General features: G+C 38.7%; 1 protein-coding gene across 1 annotated transcript in view; it reads right to left on the bottom strand.

The window, feature by feature from the left end:
- Positions 1–14,420, bottom strand: part of diaph2 (diaphanous-related formin 2) — a 372,579-nt gene that overhangs the window by 240,637 nt on the left and 117,522 nt on the right. Inside the window, exons 11-14 of the mRNA XM_044206253.1 lie at positions 12,677–12,787; positions 10,959–11,071; positions 7,509–7,625; positions 96–214 (exon numbers count right to left, since the gene is read on the bottom strand). Coding sequence (XP_044062188.1) covers positions 96–214; positions 7,509–7,625; positions 10,959–11,071; positions 12,677–12,787 — 460 coding nt within the window. The remainder of the gene's footprint in view (positions 1–95; positions 215–7,508; positions 7,626–10,958; positions 11,072–12,676; positions 12,788–14,420) is intronic.

Genomic DNA, 14,420 nt, shown 5'->3' with positions numbered 1-14,420 from the left:
ATATAAGTCTAGAAGACTTATACTACACATTTTAGATGTTTGCCAACACATGTTAAAATAATGACTGAGTAAATATGAAGCAATTAAGAAAGTACCAATCAGATGGGTGAAGTCCACGTCCAATCGTTTACTGTAGCCAAAGTCAGGGTCCATCCCACTCCGATGCAGGACCACCTGAGACACGCATTCTTCTATCACCTTGTAATACTGAGGCCTGAGGGGTCAGAAAACATAAAGCAGAACAATTAGACAAGCCACAGAAAGAAAAGAGTGACAAACTCTACAAGGCTAATTAACCACAAATTATTCCCTTATCCAAGTTAGAGGTCACAAAATGCCATGTCAAAAAGGGTGCTGCTGGAGAAAATAGGCACCCTATTAAATTTGATCACTTGCTTCACCCCAATCATGAAATTAGCAGATTAATGGGCACACAGAACCCAAGTCTGCGTTAGTCTGTCCATATCAAGGTGACAGACAGTAGCCAAGGCTACGCTTGCCCTCTTGCCTAATTTGCAATCATCTTTGCCAATTAGAGCAGCCATAAAAACTGAAATGTAAATCTAATCAGTGTAATGTGTGTAATTGAAAGCACAATGACCGGGAAAACATGTCAGCCAGTTAGGAGTGTGACTGAGTGCTTGGTGTTGTCAAGCAGGGTGTGTGAATCAGCCTGAGTCCCATTCCGCCACACAGGTTGGTGTGTGACCTTTTCTCAGTAACATTATCAACTTTAATTGCAAGTGACATTTAGCAAATACAATGCCAGCTTAAGCTGAGCTCCAAACTGAGAAATAATTATTTTCTAAGTATGACATTGACCAGAAGTTGATGTTTAAATACGCAACACAAGCAACTTGTTTTTTATTCCTCTAAAGACTCAAGCTCCAGTTATTGTAAATTGGAAGCTGAGATTTGAACTGAGGTACCAGATGCAGAAAACTGACCCTTAAGGATGCTCATGAATAATGCCCTCATAAAATTATAAGAGAACAATATCCTAAACCAGGAACAACAACAATCACAAGTGTAAACTCCATGCGCAAGTTCATGTTGGTGTGACCAACCAATTGTTTTAGTTTGCGTGAATGGCCGGGCAATTCTGGTACAGCTCTATGAATTCTGGAATAGGGGTGGAGCAGGATAAATGCATTACTAGTAGAAGGAATACAGTATCAGCAGCTGGGTAGACAACTGGCAGCTGATTTAAATCACAGATATATGCAAAGTCAGTAAATTTCTTTATTCCTGTTGTCATTTTCAGCCGTAACTGTAACACTTAAAAGATATATAGTTAAACACGGTGATCCGACCTATCTGATATTTCTACTGTGCTTATTTTATGTACTGTGCTCCTTTGCTAGCGTCTTTTATAAACAAAATCTAGCCAACAGAGTCATCTCACCGACAGTCGGACTAGTTTTGGGTAATCTATAGTTTTCATTTTCTTTAATCTGTGGCCCAACAGGTAAATTAGGTATCCAAGCTAACGTGAGTGAAAGTGTGGTTATTAATAAGACATGAAAGCATAAAACATGCGTTTTAGATGAATGAGATGTATACACTTTGAAAACATTCAAAATGTTGCTGCAATTAAATTATATATAAAAACAGGGGTTGTGACAGGGGTTATCTACCTGGAAGTTATTGTAAAAAAACCACTGTGATTCATTCTATTCAGTGCAACACTCCAAACATGCTTCAGTGGCAGCTAATGTTCCTTTATTTTACAGAAATTCTGTTCTTATTTTAGAAAACAAATCTTTGCAAACTCCTGTTTTGGGATATAATTTTACATCAGCAAAATGACAAAGCAAACACTGGAAGTTCCACAAATCCCTGTATGACAAATATGCTATAGTTTAATGTCCTTTTAGCTTCTTGAGATTGTCCAATAGATTTATATGATGATAACTGAAATTCAGTGATTCAGAGAAGATCTTATGACAACTTTGATGCAGATAAGGAACTCAAAGTCTGATCAAAGCCTGCTGGATCTGATGGGTCTGCATGAAAGCATTAAGAGGAATAAGCACTAATGTTACTAAAGTGTAATACTTGATTTAAGCAGGAAGAGCAGTGAACAATGTCTGTTGTCAGGAGGGCTAATTTTGTGTAATACCCAAAAAGCACATACAGTGGTGTGAAAAAGTGTTTGCCCCCTTCCTGATTTCTTATTTTTTTGCATGTTTGTCACACTTAAGTGTTTCAGATCATCAAACAAATTTAAATATTAGTCAAAGATAACACAAATAAACACGAAATGCAGATTTTAAATGAGCCAGTTAAGAGTGTGACTAGTCAAAGTCCTGACCTGAATCCTGACCTGAATCCTATTGAGATGCTGTGGCATGACCTTAAAAAAGCAGTTCATGCTCGAATACCCTCCAATGTGGCTGAATTACAACAATTCTACAAAGGTGAGTGGGCCAAAATTCCTCCACAGTGCTGTAAAAGACTCATTGCAAGTTATTGCAAACGCTTGATTGCAGTTGTTGCTGCTAAGGGTGACCCAACCAGTTATTAGGGATAGGGGGCAATCACTTTTTCACACAGGGCCATGTAGGTTTGGATTTTGTTTTCCCTTAATAATAACAACCTTCATTTAAAAACTGCATTTTGTGTTTACTTGTGTTATCTTTGACTAATATTTAAATTTCTTTGATGATCTGAAACATTTAAGTGTGACAAACATGCAAAAAAATAAGAAATCAGGAAGGGGGCAAACACTTTTTCACACCACTGTATATCTATGCATGTGTCAAAATAAAAAGAAACATGATGAACAGCAACTTGTTATCAACATTAAATGGAATGAAGTTTATTTCCGAGGCTTCGAATAACTTCCCCATAAATTCAAAGGCTATGTTCTGTTGGTACCTTGTGGGTGGACAGGCCATATCATGTTATGAACAGAAATATGAAAGAACACAAAATTCTGAGGCAAAGCAAATAAGAATAAATCAGCATTTAGGTGCACTGTTTTGAAAGCATGAATACCATACATTAAGCTTGAGCTGGCGGATTCGCCCACTCATGATTGGAACAAGCTAGTGAAAGCTCACACATCGCCCTGCATGGCTTAAGCACTGTGGCACTCAGCTTACAACTGTCACCGATGTACACTACATTATTATCTCAATAAGCCGCCCTATTTTCCCTTTGTCCTCCATCCTCCGCCACCACCAAGCAGATAGGGGCTGGGTGGAGATAACTAGAGACGGAGAGAGTGACCCAGAACTGTCAGGCCCCTCCACAGTGGGCAGGGCTGGGCTCCAGAAGCTAGCATATGTCCCCTGCATCATTCCCCACCTCTTCTTTTACTTTGGCACCTTCATTTCTTCCAATGATAGCTTGCAGTTCTGCACAGCCCCAGCCACTTGATCCAGCTCTGCTCCACATAACCAGTGTAATCCCCATATCACCAGGCTCCAAAAGAGCAGATCTGCTCTATATTTACTGGGTGGGTTTGATGTGCTCCCATTCATTAGGCTTGCAGTGAGAGATTAATTATCAAAAATAAACCAAGCCCCGGAGGGGAGAGCAACAACTAATGTTGTGTTAGGAGGAATGACAGTAGAAAGAGCACTTCAACAGTTTGCCCACTGTAGCCCTTATTATTAGAAAACTATTTATATTATTTAATTAATAATCATTTAATGTAGATTATTTGACACACGAATCAAGGTACTAAGTGTGCTATCAATTCCATTTCATACAATGATAAAAACAACTTAATCCTTTACTTTAGATAGAATATTATGAGCACACATGCATCCCTTTGATCACTAAGCCAAAGTCTGTCACACATTTATACAACATACCTAAGACTGCCACCATTAAATTATTTCAACTAGAGCCAGGCATTGTTAACACATTATATATATATATATATATATATATATATATATATATATATATATATATATATATATATATATGTACACAGACACAGTGGTGTGAAAAAGTGTTTGCCCCCTTCCTGATTTCTTATTTTGCATGTTTGTCACACTTAAATGTTTCAGATCATCAAAGAAATTTAAATATTAGTCAAAGATAACACAAGTAAACACAAAATGCAGTTTTTAAATGAAGGTTGTTATTATTAAGGGAAAATAAAATCCAAACCTACATGGCCCTGTGTGAAATAGCGATAGCCCCTAAACCTAATAACTGGTTGGGCCACCCTTAGCAGCAACAACTGCAATCAAGCGTTTGCAATAACTTGCAATGAGTCTTTTACAGCGCTGTGGAGGAATTTTGGCCAACTCACCTTGGCAAAATTGTTGTAATTCAGTCACAATGAAGGATTTTCGAGCATGAACTGCCTTTTTAAGGTCATGCCACAGCATCTCAATAGGATTCAGGTCAGGACTTTGACTAGGCCACCTCAAAGTCTTCATTTTGTTCTTCTTCTTCGTCTGTCAGCCTCACTAGAATGCTGTATCAAATTGACATCTGAATCCATATAAGGTTTGGCTATTATGCAACAGATGTTGAATAAACATTCGCAAACAGTTTGCTCAACTTATCTCCACTAGGCCACTCAAAAGTCTTCATTTTGTTCTTCTTCAGCCATTCAGAGACCCCACAACAACATCCAAAGAACTGCAGGCCTCACTTGCCTCATGCCTCACTTGTTCATGACTCCACCATAACAAAGAGACTGGGCAAAAATGGCCTGCATGGCAGAGTTCCAAGACGAAAACCACTGCTCAGCAAAAAGAACATTAAGGCTCATCTCATTTTTGCCAGAAAACATCTTGATGATCCCCAAGGCTTTTGGGAAAATACTCTGTGGACTGACGAGACAAAAGTTGAACTTTTTGGAAGGTGTGTGTCCCATTACATCTGGCGTAAAAGTAACACCGCATTTCAGAAAAAGAACATCATACCAACAGTAAAATATGGTGGTGGTAGTGTGATGGTCTGGGGCTGTTTTGCTGCTTCAGGACCTGGAAGACTTGCTGTGATAAATGTAACCATGAATTCTGCTGTCTAGGAGAATGTCTGGCCATCTGTTCGTGACCTCGAGCTGAAGCGAACTTGGGTTCTGCAGCAGGACAATGATCCAAAACACACCAGCAAGTCCACCTCTGAATGGCTGAAGAAGAACAAAAAGACTTTGAGGTGGCCTAGTCAAAGTCCTGACCTGAATCCTATTGAGATGCTGTTGCATGACCTTAAAAAAGCAGTTCATGCTCGAAAACCCTCCAATGTGGCTGAATTACAACAATTCTGCAAAGGTGAGTGGGCCAAAATTCCTCCACAGCGCTGTAAAAGACTCATTGCAAGTTATCGCAAACGCTTGATTGTAAGGATGGCCCTAACAGTTATTAGGGATAGGGGGCAATCACTTTTTCACACAGGGCCATGTAGGTTTGGATTTTGTTTTCCCTTAATAATAACAACCTTCATTTAAAAACTGCATTTTGTGTTTACTTGTGTTATCTTTGACTAATATTTAAATTAGTTTGATGATCTGAAACATTTAAGTGTGACAAACATGTAAAAAAATAAGAAATCAGGAAGGGGGCAAACACTTTTGCACACCATTGTGTGTGTGTGTGTGTGTGTGTGTGTGTGTGTGTGTGTGTGTGTGTGTGTGTGTGTGTGTGTATATATATATATATATATACACATATATATGTTATATATATGTATATATACACACATATATATGTGTATATATATATATATACACACACACAAACTATACTATTTCACATTCACCCAATTTTGGACACAACATGAAAAGATGGTAACTTTAAGGGTGAAGACTGAAAAAAGACAGATAGCATCTATTGGAAATAGCTGCATGTACTGTAGTACTGCATCTTCCATCATCCTAACTCACACAGCTGTGATGTATGGGGAATAAAATGCTTCAGTCAGAATGTCTGGTGTTTATGTTTGTGAGTGGACATGTGTGGGTTTGTCCTTGCTTTTGTGATGGAGGCTGAAGGAAAAAAAAAAAATTCTAAAACATATCTTTAAAAAGACCATCAGTTTTTTTTCTTTATGAGCATCGGTACTGATCCCTTCTTTTTGCTGGCTTACAGAGGGGTACATGGACACTGGAGATGAGGTGGACATGGCTGTACTAGCTGGTTAATGTGAATTCTATTTCTCACTTCCTCCGAATAGATGAGGAATACATTATTCATAACTCCAAGGGAATAGCAACTTGTCTATGGTAAATCCATCTTCCTCCTCTCATCCTCCCTTCATCTTCCAACTTTCTTTTTTTTAAAGTCTTATTTCAGCAAAAAGCTCTGACACAGCAGTGAATTTATCAGTGTCACTCCATTCAGAGGAGTGGCGGCCTTCCTGCCCACTGACTGACATATTTGATCTTCAAAGGCAAAGTATAACATTAACCCGGCAGTTTAAAATGATTTAGTAATTCCAAAATACAGACTATTATCCCTATTCTAATCATTTGTGTGTTGTCACTTCCAGTGTTCGTAGACAAAGAGAGGTTATTAAAAGGGTAAGGGCACCCTGGCTAATAATCTTTCTAGTGGTGACTACATGCTCCTTCCTCACACTGCACTACTGTGCACTGCTAACATGGGTGTGGTCACAAGTATTACAGACAACACCTGACCTCCCCACCTGCAATGTTGGGTGTGGCCAGAGGTTCAACAGAAACCATAGTGGTTGACGAAGCAATTCCTCCACGCAAGATGCAGTGCGGAGATAGTCTTTAATACTTTGTACTCATCTTCAAATCTCGCCAAGCTACACGTGAAACTCCTGAATAGAGCTGCAGATAAGAGTGTAGTTCAGTGTGTCATCTCAACAAACTGCATTCTGGTGACTATGAACCTAATTATTAGTTAATGGTTTTAGTGAATAAAATTGGTGGGGACGATGGCAATGTTGTTTTGGGATGGATGTACTCCAGGTTTTATATTATGCTGCCACCTGATCAACAATGTTTTACATGGCCTTGCATGGTGGGTTTTAGCATTCCCTTTTGCATATTTATACCATGTTTTATATATTTTATTATGTTCTATGTGTTTTATCTTTAAGTTTGTGGGTGTTCTATGTTTCACCTGAATGCAAGACTGCTTTTCTCCACTCAGAAAATAGTGAAAATAAAGTTGACATAGAATTAATGAATAACAGAGGCAAGCTAATACAGTAGATGGAGCTCTAGATAAATGACACATATAATATATATAAAAAATATAAAGGTAGTTCAAGTGTGTTTTCCAAAAACAATAGGTCTCTTTGGGAGGATAAATGTACATAACAAATTTCAACATGGCTTTTACTTTTCAAGATATGTTATGATATGCTAACAGACCCACAGAGACAATGACTACTTCCTGTAAGTAATGAACAAATAAGTTCAGAGTGATGTTTGAGGTGATGGTTTCATATTTACTGTTAAAAACAAAACAAATCCCATACCTAAGACAATCCAAGCACATTGACATACAGTAGAGAATCACAAGTTCATCAGTCATAAGTGGTAAAAATCACACAAAACTTACCTGATGTAATAGTCATTCCTGATGAGCAATAGGTGCTGAAGGATTGAAAGGAAGTAGGCCTCTGAGCCAGTGTCTTTCACCATATTCGACAGGAGATGGTACACCTCATTCATATCAGTACAGGAGCAAGGTTAAGGAAAACAACCATATGACAGTGTTACTTTTTAGGTTAAGTTAATTCAGTTGACAGTTAAGGTTAACTTCTTGAGAAAACACCCAATTTCAGTTCATTATTCAGGTGCATTCAACTCCTTGTAAACATTTAAAATTTTATTAGTTCTTTTCTTTGTTGCTACTTATTTATTTTCTCCAGTTCCTCACCTCAAGGTTTTCTGACAGGCATCACTGTACAAAAGCAAACAGAGATGTGATTCCTCTTATCCATTCTCTCTCGGGGGGGGAGCTACAACAGTGGAAATAGCTAACTTGAGGAGGGGGATTGGCAATAAAGAATGTTCCCTCTGGTTTACCTATCACTCCAAACCTTTCATAATAGAGGACATTAATTACATGAAAAACTCACTGGTTTAAATGTTTAAGGCAAGAATGCTGGGGAGCCAATCAGTCGCAGGGCAAAAATATGGCTGAGATTCAGTTCTCAGATTGAAACTGACATATACTCAGGAGCGAAAATTCATGTTATTAAATTTGCAAAAGGTATTGATTATGTGTCTTATGTTAGCTTTCCCCAGGAGGAAGTAGTGATGGCTTTGACATCTAAAACATGTTAAATCAAGCTGTCTTTATTTTTATTCTTCCATGTTCAAATATCATATACTACATATATTTCTTGATTGATTATTTCTGAGTAAGTATTTGTTAGTGATGCCTCTTATTTATATTGAAATTATTGAATCAAAAATAATGCAAGAACTATATAACATACAGTAAAGGTAAGCACGTACATTGAAACAAAATTAAATTTCTATGTTAATGGTTGATTTGTAGTAAAAGGTTAATTTAGAAATAATTTTATTTGTGTTTCTCAAACTTCTAATAGTTTCCTAAAAGTGTAGCTCTAAGAAGTAAATAACCTAGGAAAATGAATGATTTGGAGCCTAGTTAATTTATTTGCTTGAGAAAGGAGGATTTCCCCATGGAGAGTCATCTTGTTTGAAAAAGTGGAATAAGCCTCTCAGATATGTGCACAAGCAGAGAAAAGAAGACTAGGGAGACAGAGCCCTGTTAAATTCAAGGAGATGAAAACATGATTGCCATCACAACATGAAGTGCAGATCTTGACATGTGTGCTAAAATATTTACTTAGTGCAACATACTGACTGCAAAGCAATGAAGTGACATTTTCCAACACTGTGGCAGCATATGTTGTAATTTCCCTCCCTTCTGCTTTTGGTACAGAAAATATCAGTTAAATGCACATGCAAAAACAGATTTTTTTATGATGTTTAGGTGACTGAGCTTGAGGATTCAGACACAATTAAAGCCAAATTAAGACTAAACAGCACCAGATCAACAGTAATATTTCTACAACTACTACTATTAATGTGTTGATTAGCTGATTTCATGGATATACTAATGTTATGGATCCAAAACACCAGAGATTAGAGGGGCCCAACTCACACATTTTCAAAGGTTAATCTGAATATTTTGTCAATATTATTTGTCAGGTTTCATCAACAGCTAATGAAGGATGACTCTGTAAGAAAGTATCAATAATTCAGATAATTTATTTCCCCAATAAAAAAATAGAGCACTTAACTGCATTCTCCATTTCCCAAGCTATCACCCACACAAAACAATCTGTAGCTGCTGCAATTGGAGAAGATCAATTCTTTTAAATACTGTTTGACACTTTTCCTATTAATTTCAACAATGTCTGTAATTAAACTACTTTTCCATATCAATTTTTTTTGAGAGAGAGAGAGAGGGAGAGGGATGGGAATACAGGCTCGTCTACAGTATCATTTCCCTTCCTTGTATTAGCTGAGTATGAAGCCTGGGAGAATTACCAATCCTGTGAGATTCAATTATAGCCTCACCACAGCAGCATTTGAGAGGACATGAGAAGGAGCTCAGACTGGGAAAGTATCCAACTAGCTTCATCTATCACTAAGCTGCAGACATAAACCTAATGTAGAATGCCAATCCATTCGATGACACCCCCCTCTACGCTCTCTTTCTCGCTCTCTGTCTTTACACTCCCTCTCCAAATAATGAATAAACATGAGTGGCAGTCAAGTGTGACGTAGGCCAGTCAGTGGTGGGGTCAATCAATCACCATTCCACAGCTCATTAATATTTATTAGTGGCCTGGAGTCACCTCCTCGGCACCTGGACCTGGGCCGAACACAGAGGAGACTCTCCAGGTTAATATTCATGAAACTGCTGGGAGAAACAAGACACATATGCAATGCTCAGGTAGTAGAAGTACTAGCTGTGTGATATCATGGATATATTTGTGTGTGTGTGTGTGTGTAGGTGTCTACGCAGGCAAGGGGACAAAGGGTAGCCTAGGCATTCGAATCATGCTCAGAGCTCGCAGATCAATACCACATTGTCCCTGGAAACAAACATTGGGCCTTTTCATTTGCGAACCTGCTCAAGCACATCATTAATCCAGGTGCACGTTTTTCTCTCTCCGTGCAAACACATACACAACCTCCTCCTGCATGTGTCAACAGAAACTGTCACTCACAGCAGCACTTTGTGCCAGTACAAGAACTGTGGGATTTGGTGGAAGAAAAAGGTTGTGGGAATGAACATCTGCATAACAATGTCAGCGTCTGGCTTGTCTGCTCACAATGTCAGCCATTCATACATAGCCTTAGAGGAGATTTGTGAATTATTAAAGCATTCTTCTCTGGGATGCTTGAAGAAGTTTCCAACTCTGGACTAAATTACTGCTCACCTTATCAACTTCTACTCAGCATGTTTGGAGTTAAATGGACATTGGTAGAGAGCTGGAGGAGAAAATTCACATTTCTAAAATGGAACAGAAAGACAAAGAGTGATAATATTTGAACAGAAGAAACCGTGACCATATAATATAATATGCCTCCACATAAAAATGTTTAATTGTCTACCGTGCATGGTAAATGTAAGAACAGGAAGGCATATGTCTGTTTGATATCTTCCTCTTATCTCCCTCTTGAGTCTTACAACAGTAAGTACAACATACTTAACCCAGTACTGACAAAGGACAAAAAGTGAAGAGGAGAGGAGAGGAGAGGAGAGCAGGAGAAGAGTAAATAAAAAGAAGAGTGAAGAGGTGGGAGGTTAAGATGACAGGGTTATTTACCTAGTATACCTGGTCAGAGATGGAGCTGGATATTGTGCTCAGGCTCCTCAAATCCTTCTCTAATGAACCAAGCCATGAGGGGCTTTAGCGTGTAAAGCTTGACCAAACCTACAATATACACTCATCTCTCGCTGATAGTTCTGCAGGCCTATTCATCTGTATATTCACACAGAGGGAGAACAAAAGGATATTCCATCTCAGCTCTGATGTCATCCAGGCGATGAGAGAGTTCGATAGAGTCCTCCTCCTTGTTCTCATTGAACACCTTCAGCTGGATGTCTAGCTCCTCTGTCTCTTTTAGCTCCTAGAATGAGTTAGACATAAGGTCATCTTGCAGTCTAGATTATGATACAGTCGTAACACCTGCAAGGAATAATTTAGATTTAGCAACAATAACAATTTATTACTTAAATTATTAGTAGTTGAGATGAGAAAAGAGATGTAAGGGAGTTAAGAGCTTGTTGTTGTCAACAAAATCCATAAAAACATCGAAACCAACAATCTGTTTGTACGTATTTCATACATATCTATTTGTATTGTTGAATCTAGTCAAACTTTTATATGTCACTGTTAATCAGGCCTATTGTAAAAAAAAAAAAAAAACCTGTAATACTAGAATATTAGTTTTCCTGTTCCATCTGTACATAGAACTGGGAACTGAGACGTCCTGAACTCTCTCACTAGGTATTCCAGACAGTACCTATTCCTGCACACCTGTTCCAGCCACGAGGGGCTACGGCAGTGCTCTTTACCACTTCTCTATGAATCACCGGCAGTGGAGTTTACAGACGGAGACAGGGCCAAATGTAACCCAATTTCTGCAGGTATCAATCAGCCTGCACTGTTTTTTGGGTGCACCATCTGTCTTAAGCACCACTGGTTCGGAGGGAGGTGTACAAAAAAGCAGGGGAAGGAGAAGAGGAGGAGAGCCAAATACATGTGTCAAGGACTATAAGAACAAAACAAATTGTGCTTTCTTTTTCAGTGGAGTTTACTGTTTCTTTGCCAACAGCTACGCTGACTCCTGAGCATAACTCATAATTAGATGAAAGAGTGTCAGTTTGAATGTCGGCATTAAAAAGCTGTGAACGTGGCATTCATAAATGACTGTACACTCAGACTCTCATATCGGGGCAGAACTGAAGATAATTAAAGTAATGACAGTAATAATCAACAGGAGCAGCTGTGATGACTTATTAACAACTGGCTCTGTGACACGTTTACCCCGCTCGCTACAAATGAGAGCTTGAGCGATGAGTTGGAGCTCGTTTTCCTTCGCCTCATGTGCAGATGTGTAGGCTTGCTGATATTGATGCAAGGATGATGTGTGTGGTGAGGTGCTAGCACTGCATCACACTTGACACAAGCTACTACTACTACTAGTACTACTACTGATTAAATTAATAACACAACCTATTCTTATTTATATAATTTGTGTCAAGTCCAGCCTTTGTGATTTGACGTCACTAACTAACTCATTCAGTTTTCAAATCTTGTGAAGAGGATTTCATTTTACACCAGGATTGTTTAATCTTAACATAATTACATAAAAAACATTCATATCACTTGCATTTTGAAGGTGTTGCATGACTGAATGATGTTTGGCCATTTGTTAACTATATTCCAATTATTTTTTCCTGTTATTTTGAACTTTACCAGCATACATTCAAGCTGTAATGCGTTAAGCTGTAAGGCTACCAATTTGCTAGGTGGAGTTAGAATGTATTCAACGAGCTACTACGACTAGTAAAAAATAAGACAAGGTACATGGTTCTAACAGAATTACCAAAGCAATACAGGACAGGAAAAAGTATAAGTTTGGTCCACAATAGTCAGTCAATAGTCAGGAACACAACTTCATTCATGTGCATAATCTAACCATGTGCTGTCTGATAGTTTGATAACTCACAGGTAGGATCTTCTTGAGGCCACATCTTAAGAACTCATTACGCAGATGTATCCGGAAGTCCAAGTCATCAGGGGAGGTGACCAGGGCATTGATCAGCTGCATGCAAGCAACCTGTGGAGTAGAGAGACAAAATAGAAATGAGACACAAGAGATATTTCTTGCAAAACATATCAATACAAGATTATGTCATTTAATTGTAAATTTTGGGTTCGGTCTCTGTAATATAAATATGCGTTTTGGAGTGATTATTTGCTCTTAATGTTCCTTTTCCAAAACCAAAACTATAGAAAATGGATTGCAACAATGACAGGAGAAAGGTATAGAGAGAGAGACCAGAAAAGAGATGGTAGGTCTGGTGTGTCTATTGACTAGAAGTGCATTATTAATGGATTTATTGGTAACGAAAAAGCCTCAAAGTGTGTGTGTGTGTGTGTGTGTGTGTGTTGGACAGAGGAGGGGGTTAAGAGGATATCGGTGATGAATTATAATGAGCAGTAAGGTGTTTAGGGGAGCAAGCCATGGATAAGACAGTTTTCCTTGGACAGAAAATCAATAGCAGACTGAAGGATTCCCATGGACAATGGGAAACATTGTCTTCTGAAACCTTGACCCTGTACTGTTGGCTTGTATGTGTTATTACTAAGAGCCACAACAGTGCTGATTCTGTGTGGTTTCCTGGGTCAGTTTTATTTTTTTTCTGGATTAAAATTTTTATTCTAACACTTAACATCTACAAATGCAGATCCTTCCATGTAATGTCATCAAATTGTCTTTCTTTCCCCCCCTAAATCTTTTTCCACACTTTTGCTCAATAAACAAAATTTTAGGTCATATTTAATTAGCGCTACAGTCAAATGTATCTTATTTTTGAGTTTTTGTCTGATGAAAGGCAGAACCAAAGCTATCTGAAAAACAGTATTGGTTTGTTTTTCTGTTACCTTAAAGTTGTAGCAGCAGTACAACAAACATGTTTGCTAGCCAGGTGATGGGGGAAAAATGCATGTTGTTATGCAATATAGTTATATGATACTGTATATTTCCATGGGTAAGCACAAGCTTGTTGCAGTAAAGGATGCACCGCCATTGGGTATGTGGCACCAGTGCCAGGCACGAGAAACATGGCAGACTTCTCCATGTCTCAGAAAAGCTTGAGGGCTCCTAAGCAAGATCTGTGCATTGAAATCTGACATTTTACTGTATCCACCAGCGGCTAGATACATAAATGAAACTCCACCAAATTTATGTGAGTGAAGAAAGCCATGGCGCTCATGAAAAATTATCCCTCTTCTCCCAACCCATTCTCATTCCCAGGGCATCATGTACTGATGTTTTGTCACGCCACTCGGCGATGCACATGTTATCCTTTAGTCTCTGTAGAAGATGCCTTCAGAAACTACTTGGTTAATAACTCAATGTTAACTTTTGGTTTCACATGGGACCCCGGTCTCCTGGGTGAAAGTCCTGTGTTTGTTTGTGCCAAGCCATCCACCCATCCCACCACCTCCACAGGCTCTTTATGTCGCTCATTACACTGCGTCACCTGACTTCCTTAAGGCTTTCTGGCAGCCCTGTGCGTCCAATACAAATGCTAAAGAGTACCTTGTGCATATGTATACAACGCTGAGGGGTGTGACAAAATATTGCTATATGAAGCTGCTATATGAAGCCCTGGGAATGAGAACGTGCTGCTTCTCCTGCATACAGACTGATACTTACATTAAGCACCTCAAACATACCTCAGTAA

Source organism: Siniperca chuatsi, linkage group LG8 (genome assembly GCF_020085105.1).
Source record: "Siniperca chuatsi isolate FFG_IHB_CAS linkage group LG8, ASM2008510v1, whole genome shotgun sequence".
Classification (NCBI taxonomy): domain Eukaryota; kingdom Metazoa; phylum Chordata; class Actinopteri; order Centrarchiformes; family Sinipercidae; genus Siniperca; species Siniperca chuatsi.
The sequence above is the reverse complement of the archived record's forward strand: the minus strand, read 5'-3'. Positions and strand labels throughout refer to the sequence as shown.